This window comes from Suricata suricatta, chromosome 5 (assembly GCF_006229205.1).
Source record: "Suricata suricatta isolate VVHF042 chromosome 5, meerkat_22Aug2017_6uvM2_HiC, whole genome shotgun sequence".
NCBI classification, from domain to species: Eukaryota; Metazoa; Chordata; class Mammalia; order Carnivora; family Herpestidae; genus Suricata; species Suricata suricatta.
The window spans coordinates 110,327,069-110,336,644 of NC_043704.1; the positions used below are offsets into that span (position 1 = coordinate 110,327,069).

General features: G+C 37.3%; 1 protein-coding gene across 1 annotated transcript in view; it reads right to left on the minus strand.

Moving 5' to 3' along the window:
• The window catches only part of AADAC (arylacetamide deacetylase), a 23,069-nt gene extending 21,196 nt beyond the window's left edge, over window positions 1-1,873 (minus strand). Inside the window, 1 exon segment of the mRNA XM_029940797.1 lies at window positions 1,736-1,873. Coding sequence (XP_029796657.1) covers window positions 1,736-1,873 — 138 coding nt within the window.
• Window positions 1,874-9,576: the final 7,703 nt, after the last annotated feature.

The following is a 9,576-nucleotide window of genomic DNA, read 5'->3' on the forward strand; positions in this document are numbered from 1 at the left end:
GCTGAAGGACCTGAATGTGAGACAGGAAACCATCAAAATCCTCGAGGAGAAAGTAGGAAACAGCCTCCTTAACCTCAGCTGCAGCAATTTCCTACTTGACAAATCCCCAAAGGCAAGGGAAATGAAAGCAAAAATGAACTATTGGGACCTCATCAAGATAAAAAGCTTCTGCACTGCCAAGGAAACAATCAAGAAAACTAATAGGCAACCGACAGAATGGGAAAAGATAGTTGCAAATGACATATCAGATAAAGGGCTAGTATCCAAAATCTATAAGGAATGTACCAAACTCCACACCCAGAAAACAAATAACCCAGTGAAGAAATGGGCAGAAGACATAAACAGACACTTCTCCAAAGAGGACATCCAGGTGGTCTACAGGCACATGAAATGATGATCAGCATCACTCATCTTCAGGGAAATACAAATCAAAACCACACTGGGATACCACCTCACGCCAGTCAGAGTGGCTAACATGAACAAATCAAGAGACTATAGATGCTGGCGAGGGTGTGGAGAACGGGGCACCCTCCTACACTGTTGGTGGGAATGTAAACTGGTGCAGCTGCTCTGGAAAACAGTGTGGAGATTCCTCAAAAAACTATCGATAGAACTCCCCTATGACCCAGCAATAGCACAGCTAGGGATTTATCCAAGGGATACAGAAGTGCTGACACATAGGGGCACATGTACCCCAATGTTCATAGCAGCGCTCGCAACAATAGCCAAAACATGGAAAGAGCCTAAATGTCCATCACCTGATGAATGGATCAAGAAGACGTGGTATATATACACAATGGAGTACTACATGGCAATGACAAAGAATGAAATCTGGCCATTTGTAGCATAATGGATGGACCTCGAGGGTGTCATGCTAAGCAAAATAAGTCACGCAGAGAAGGACAGATACCATATGTTTGCACTCATATGTTAACAGAAGAACAGGTGAAACCTAATGGAGCACCAGGGGGAGGGGAAGAGGGAAAGAGAGTTAGGGAGAGAGAGGGACGCAAAACCTGAGAGACTATTGAATACTGAAAACGAACCGAAGGTTGAAAATGGAGGGGGAAGGGAAGGGAGGTGGTGGTAATGGAGGTTGGCACTTGTGGGGAAGAGCACTGGGTGTTATATGGAAACCAATTTGACAGTAAACTATTAAAAAAAAAAGAAACACCGGTCTCTGAGGGGCAAATGTAGACAGTGGGTGGGGCAGCCAGCTCCCCTTATCACCTTAGTTGGTCAGTCTTTATGATGGGAAATCATGTACATCCTGTTTCCCTTGGCTTTTTACCAGCTGACTTCTTTACAAATATTTCAATATGAATGCATTTTCATGTCTAAATACAAGGTCATTGCACAGAATTATGTACCTAATAACAGTGCTCATCAGTCTTACCATTTCTGAAATTCACCCTTCAATATGTTTCATTTGGGCACCCTCGTGCCAAGAAACTCACAAGAAGACATTTTGTCTTCCTGTCTTTTAATATTTAAAAGATTTCGTTTTGTCTTTTAATATTTAAAGTTAAAGCTACTTGGCTACTTCCTTCATATACATTCTGTTAGGAGTCTGCATTAAGAAATAGTTAAAAAAGAAAAAGGTTTTAAAATCAGCAAGCAATTTTTATGAACAAATTCCCAAGACAATAGGAGTTTTTAAAATAACAATAATATGAATAATCACTTTCTCCTGATTAAATTGTTCAATATTCAGTCAGTAAAGCTCTCTACTTACCAAATCTGTTAAAGTTTTCAGATATATGTTAGCCAACATTACTTTCCATGGCTCCTCAATGTTATCTGGGATAGGTATATAAACATAATATGCCCCAAGAACCCCCATAATCAAAAGCAAACTAGTCTTTCTTCCCATGATGGCTCTCTTCTGATCTTTTGACTTGGCAACACAACAAATACACTTGAAATATTCAACTGCTGAAAATTACACCCACTTTTTGGCACCCTCATCAAGTGTTATCTAACTTCCTGAATACAAATTCCACTGCTTAGTCTGTCATTTCATTGGTTGTCCTGTTACTAAGTTTACTTATTAAACTTAATAAAAGTACAAAGAACTCTACTGTTGCACATTTTATCATATCCAACAGCCTTATTATTTTGCTAGTCAGTCGGTAAGCAAACGGTGTTGCACAATTAATAGGGGTAGAATACTTCCAACTACTAAAGAAAAGGCTATGACCAACTATAAGAAACTCAGTATATGCTTCAAATAACAAATCTCAGAGTTCGGAAGAACAAACAAATATTTTAAAAGTATTGATAGCTTTTACAAAGTAAGATTGATATGGCCATATGTATTTTATATTACTTTTACTGTCTTGCTACAATTAAAATTACCAGTGGATACTAATTGTGTTAAAATTATATAATAATCAGGGAGAGAGCTAACAGTTTTTGAACACTTACTCTGATCCAAGGAAGTGTACTAAAACAATTAAATCTTATTTAATCTTCAAAAGTATTGAAGATTACTCTCTCACATAAGAGAGAGAAAGTGAGACAGATGGAAGTTCAGAAACTAGTATAAGCTCATTCAGGAGTATGGAGTGGAGTCAGTACAGTCCTCTAAGAGTGCACATTGAAACCTCACTTGTCCCAGTCTTCATTTAGTCTCAGATTACAGATAAATAACTGAAATTAAGAAGATCAAGTAATTTACCAAGGTCATACAAAACCAAGTAGCAGTGTTAAAGACACTTCTTGTTCATAAATGCCCCTGTAATGTTTAGATGCCTTCTCTTGAGGTTAGGTGACATTATGGGACTAGTACCAGCAAAAGGGATATGCTAGAAAGTCATGTGTCATTTTCAGACAGAAGTAGTTAAGTAAGCTCCAAAGACCTGAAACCCACGGTTTTTTTTTTTCCTTTTGCTTCTAAGATTTTACTTACATTCAAATTAGTTAACATATAGTGTAGTATTGGTTTCAGGAGTAGAATTCAGTGATTCATCACTTACATATGACACCCAGTGCTTATCACAACAAATACCCTCCTTAAGGCCCACTACCCTCTAGCAACCCTCAGTTTTCTCTCTGTAGTTAGGAGTCTCTTATAGTTTGCCTCCATCTCTCAAACTATCTTTTAAAATGGTAGTATCACAAAATATAAGTGGTTTGGATTGCTAAGGGACCCCAGAGGTTAAGTGCTCAAACTCTGGAAGAGTTTACCTGTGGAGCAAGTAAATTTCATGCAAAGTTTAAAATATGTGACATGATCCTCATATCACTTTAAATATATTGTATTATTTAGTTCTCATATCAACACAGGAATGTAAGAACTAGGACTGAAAAATTTCTTTCTTTCCCAAGGTTACTTCATTATATATTTCCAAAGCTATCATTTTAGCCTAGATCCTCAGGCTCTGAGGTCTTTATTCTTAATTATCTGCAAATTAACAAGAAGTGGAAATCCATAGGGGCTGATCATATCCATGTAGTGTCACTGTTAATTTTATTTTAAAAATTTCTTGAACTTCCAAGACTTCTTTTTTTTTTTTTACCTACTTGTATGTGTCTTTTTTCTTTAACCACACCCAGGGAAGGTGTTGACTTCAGCTTTTCTTTCCATACGTAGTTCATCTGGGACAGATTTCTTTTGGACATAATAAATTCTTCAAGAAAGCTGAGAGGATTTTGATATACAGGACATCTGGACTAAAGTATAATCAATACTTCAATGACTTGATAACACATCAAGTCTGTCTACTGTCCATCTTGATGGAAAATCATATCTAAAGAGTTCAAATAAAACAAGACCAAAGCAAAATATTAATGAGAATTAACAAATCATGTGATTTGATTTTTTTCATAGAAAGCCTCTACGATAATTTGATATTTCTACACTTTATATTGAAATCCTAGGAAGAAAATCTAAGAGGGGTCCCAAACATTAACTAATACTGCTCAGGGATTCTCTGACTTGCTCATGCTTAGCTTTCTTTTCCATTTCCACATTGGTTATCCTAAATAAGTTCCATTCTCTCAAGACCCATTCAAATTATATACCAGCATCCAGCATCAATGTAGCTGTTTTCATTCAATGTAACTGACATGGTGTTAGGTGCTGGAAACGCAAAGATGAAAATGCATTTTCTGATTTCAAAGAGCTAATATTTATGGGGTGCAAACATTCACCTCAACACCCACCCCCTTGAAAAGAGGAATGAGCTAAAGGAATTGTATAAATTTTGAAATCCTTTATGAAATAAGATAAATATAAGAGCTACATAATATGCAAATTATAATGGTTTATGGCAAAGTTTACACTGAGCCACGCATTTGTGTAAGGGTGATGGGTTGGTAAGTTAGAGAAAGTAGTACTTTCCAGCTAAAATTCCTTTCAAATAAAGAGTCCTGAAGGAGGTTTAGCAAATACAATTTTTAAGAGAAATTTCTCAATTTAACATGTAACTGTTCTTTCATACAAGTTTTATCTTAGTTAATAGGCAACTATGACTGATTTCATTTTGTTCAATTTGTTGTTGATTAACTGCACTGGTCCATAGCACCTGGACTTCGGGTGTACGTTTTTGTTTACTGTCTAGAAGTTGGATGAGCTCTCCTTATGTATTACCAATGGGATTCTCATCAAGAAAGGGGAAGGGGGGTATAAAGGAAGACTTTGGATTCATAGCATTACTCGCTAAATACTGCATTTTACATCAACTGTTCTCGCATTGGTGCTCTGAAAGAATCACAATCTTAATAAACCTATGATGTCATGTTCTTAGTGAAAGTAGAGATTTTTTTTCCAGTCCAAAGAACAATGAAACTTGATTAACGAATAGTTTACAGACCTATGGATTCATTTGCCCTAGGCTTTGAGCTCATTTTCAATCATGAATCATGAGTTACCATTACCTCCATGAGCCATTCTTCTCTTCCTTTCTAGCACTTTTACTTTTTTCCCTCAGAAAACTACACTGTGCAATTTTTTTCTACTATGTGTAGTGTTGTCTGGCAATAGGGTTATCTTTTGAAAAATATATTTATGTATATTCCCTTGGGAAGAGTAGTAGACAGGATTAAATGACTATCTGAGATACAGTACAAAGGGAAGTGATATTTAAAGTGTGCCAATCAATGTGCCAGGTTCTGTGGTATGAGTTTAAAAAAAATTTTTTTCTTCATTCAATTTTTACAAATATTTTATGAATTGTGTATTTTACCAGTTCTTACTAATGAGTAAACTGAGGATCAGGGAGGACTAAGGACCTCACTTGTGGTCACATTTTAAAGGGTTTGTCAAACAGACATAGTGATTCCTAGTTCTTGACTCTCTTACCAAGAACTTCTGCTCTTCTACTTTGGTGGTTTCCTATGCTCTTCTACCATCAAAATAATTAAGGAATATTGTTCCATTAGTAATGAAGATTCACAATGGGGGTTATAATCAACTGAAACAGTCAAGTACCCCTTGAGCAAAGCATCAAACCCTTAATGGTGCAGCGTTTTGGTAGGGGAGTTCCATAGAGATTCTTTTAAAAACCTCTTAAATAATTTTCTCACAAACCCTCCTCCCAAAGTATTAAGAATCCCTATTTTCAGGACGACTGGGTGGGTCAGTCAGTTAGGCATCTGACTTCATCTCAGATCAGGATCTCACGGTTCACGGTTTGGGCCCCACATCGGGTTCTATGCTGACAGCTCAGATCCTGGAACCTACTTTGCATTCTATGTCTCCCTCTCTCTATGTCACACCCCTGCTTGTGCTCTGTCTCTGTCTCTCAAAAATGAATAAACGTTAAAAAAATTAAGAATCACTATTTTATATTGTTCTACCTCTGTGAAAACACTCTTGGTTAAATAGTTCTAACTTAGATTTAATAGGAGTAGGATGATGAAAATTTACTCCAGTTTATGAAAGTGAAAATCTAGATAAGTGATTGGGAAATATGAAATATGAAATTGTGTAATCAGTCAAATGTTTTTAACTGAGAATATGTTATTAGAGAAAAAAGGTTTTAAAAATCTTTTTTAAACTTGCCAAAGGAGTTTGGATACCAAGAAAACAGAAGCTCTCTAGCATGGACAATCTCTTGTCTTCTAATCACCTAAAGTGTCATGAATATTTCTTGATTTGTTTCTAAGTGTTTTTCTCACAGGTCCCCTTGTGAAAAAATAATTAGGATATAGTTTTTAAAGAAACAAGTTAAATATTACTCAAATACCAAAAAAACAACAACAGTAGAATAAAATGTAAACCACCATTTTTTTCTCTATCCTCTTTTTGACTTGTCTTAAGTATGTCTTAAACAAAATTCCATTTAAAAGAAACAAAAATAAAATATCCATAATATACTTCAATTAATAAAAAAATCCCTACTTTAATCCTATCAAAATACCTTGTTTAGGGAAAGTGGATATATGAAAATTTAGTTCTTCACTTTTAAGGGTTTTTTGTTTACTTATTTTGGTTTTGCAACAGTATTACTAACTTAGAAACATAAGGCTTTTAATCCAAATCTGTGAAGATAAATTCAGAAGCAGTATGATGAAAAAGTGCTAAGATCAGCAGCTTCCTATGAAGTAGCTCCAGGAAGGCAAGGTCCTTACAAACATCGGTTGTGCCCAGGCCAATGCAAATTAGTAATGGGAGTATGTCAGCGGAACAGCTTCAGTTCTATCTAAGGAAAACCAAGACTTAAAGAACGATATAAAACATCCATTCTATCCTATTACATGTAATAAATGTGCCTGCCATTCTAGGGATGCCTGAGTGGCTCAGGCAGTTAAGTGTCTGACTCTTGATTTCAGCTCAGGTCCTGATTTTACTCTTTGTAAGATCGAACCCTTTATCTGGCTGCAAGCTGACAAATGTGGAATCTTCTTGGGATTCTCTCCCTCTCTCTCTGCACACCGCCCCCCATCACTGCTTGCTCACATATTTTATCTCTTGATCTCTGTCAAAATAAATAAACTTAAAAAACTAAATGTGCTTGGCACTCTAATACAAAACCCTGCAATAAAACACTGCTTTATAATATTATGTTGAGCATTTTATGGATGAGATGACTGTAACTTACAAAATTGCTACCTGCATAATCATAATGAAGATTATTATCTAGAATACGGGCATACTAATCCTTAACCTTCACGGTTATTGTTTAGGTTAAATGGAAAGTTAGAGAACTTAGCATAGGCTTTGACATGTAGGTAGTCATTAATAAATGGTACCATCACAGTCAATGTTATTACTTGTGAATAACATTGTTATTATTGCTACTGTTATTACAGTGAGAAAAGAACACCGTCAAGATTCAAGTTCAGATGTGTCTGCACCCATACCATGAATTGTGTTTCCCCAGGCTGTTGCCAGACTCTGGGACTGAAGTAAATGGAAATTCAGTATCTTAATATAAGTAATTTATGGATATCATAGGGTCCCTAAAAACTCATTATAAGAATAGGAAAGGCCATGTGTATACAATACAGAAAGGGAAGGAGGTAAAGTCATACCGACTAATAGGTGCCAAGGCCTTATTTCCCTTGTTTCTTTGAAATAAACTTTTGTATAATATTGCAAATGGATAAAACAGAAAATCTGCAAATTAGTCTTTCTAAGCAGTATTTTAAGATTTAAAGAAGTGCAGCTTGCCTATACACATGAAGAACTGTGTGGCTAAGCTCTGCCCACCATCTCCTTCCTTTTGGAAAATAGGAAATATGTAAAATTTATGCGAGCCAGGCCTCCAAATGGTGGCTGAAGGGAAATGCCTTCTTACTTTTCTATGGCAAATATTAAGTAGAGATGATACAGTGAGGAATGTAAGTCTCTTGGGAGAAAGAACAATGCATTCCATGGTGAAATAGTGTTGGGAAGTAGGACCTCAGTTCCCAAGCGCTGTCCTTGTGTACAAAACATCCTTATTGCACTTCTGCTCCCAGAATGCTGGGAACAAGGGACTTGATGAAGTCCCAGGAGGACGTACAGGACAGAGCCTTCCTGGTCATCAGCCAAGAGTGACAAGAAGCTGCAACATATACCCACACACAGTTGCAAGCTGCTCCTGCTCTGCTCGCTCTGTGACTCTCTATTGTTCTAGTTAAACATTTGCTGCGGACTAAACATTTACCATGCTCTCCAGGCTTGCAAGGAGGGTATAAAATAAGATGCTGTTCCTAATAAAGTTTGCCATTACCCTCAGCTCTTGGTCTGTCTCCATCTCTTTTGGGGACGTCCACGGTGCCCAGCCTCCCTGGGACCGTCCCTTTTCACGGTGCCTGGTCTTTCTGGGACTGTTCAGCCATCACAGTGCCCAGCCTCTCTGGGAGACTGTTCACGCTTCCATTAAGGAAGGAGTGTGGTCACGTTCCCAGTGTTTGGGAACATCCCTGTTTCCATTAGCTGCTGGCAGCCTCTGGAAATGTCGTTGGGTCTCGCTCGTCATCTCTCCAGGAACTTCCCACAAAGTAGCACACAGTTTTTTCTGTGGCTTCACTGATATATAACTGGTATACCAACACAAACAAACACCAACACTGCACATATTTATACCATTTGATGAGTTTGGACATATTCATACATCTATGATATCATCACAGAATCAAAGTAAAAAATGTAATCATCATCTCATGTTTCCTTTCGTTTTTGTGTGTGATAAAAATATATAACATGAGATCAACCCTCTTGACAAAATTTTTAAGTGTATTACATCATACTGTTAACTTCAGGCACTATGTTGGCCAAAAGATCTCTGAAACATATTCATCTTGCATAACGATAACGTTAAACCCATTGAAGAATATCTGCCCATTTCCCCCGCCCCATCCCCTAGCAATCACCATTCAATTTTCTATTTGTATAAATTTTACTATTAAAAAAAATTTTAGTGTTCATTTTTGAGACAGAGAGGGAACAGGGGAGGGGCAGAGAGAGAGGAAGACGCAGAATCTGAAGCAGCCTCTAGGCTCTGAGCTGTATGACCCGGGGCTCCAACCCACGCACAATAAGATCATGACCTGAGTTGAAGTCGCATGCTTAACTGACTGAGCCACCCAGGTGCTCCAATTTTATATTTATTCATGTTAGTAGAATCAGGCAGTACTTGTCCTTCTGTGACTGATTCATTTCATTTAGCACAATGTCTTCTGGGATCATCATATCATTGCAAATAGTAAAGGTTTTTTCTTTTTAAAGGTTGAATAACATTCCATTGTAATTTTATACCACACTTTTTAAAAATTAGTTTATTACCAAGTTTGTTTCCATATAATACCTAGTGCTCTTCCCCACAAGTGCCCTTCTCCATGATCATCACCTCTTTTCCCCTTCCCCTCTCCCCCTTCAGTCCTTAGTTTGTTTTCAGTATTAAAGAGTCTCTCATGATTTGCCTCACTCCCTCTCCCTAACTCTTCCCCCGCTTCCCCTTCCCATGGTCCCCTGTGGGGTTTCTCCTGTTAGACCTATGAGTGAAAACATATGGTATCTGTCCTAATATGCCTGACTTATTTCGCTTAGCATGACTTTCTCTAGGTGCATCCACATTGCCACAAATAGCCAGATTTCATTTTTTCTCACTGCCATGTAGTATTCCAGTGTGTATGTGTGTGTGT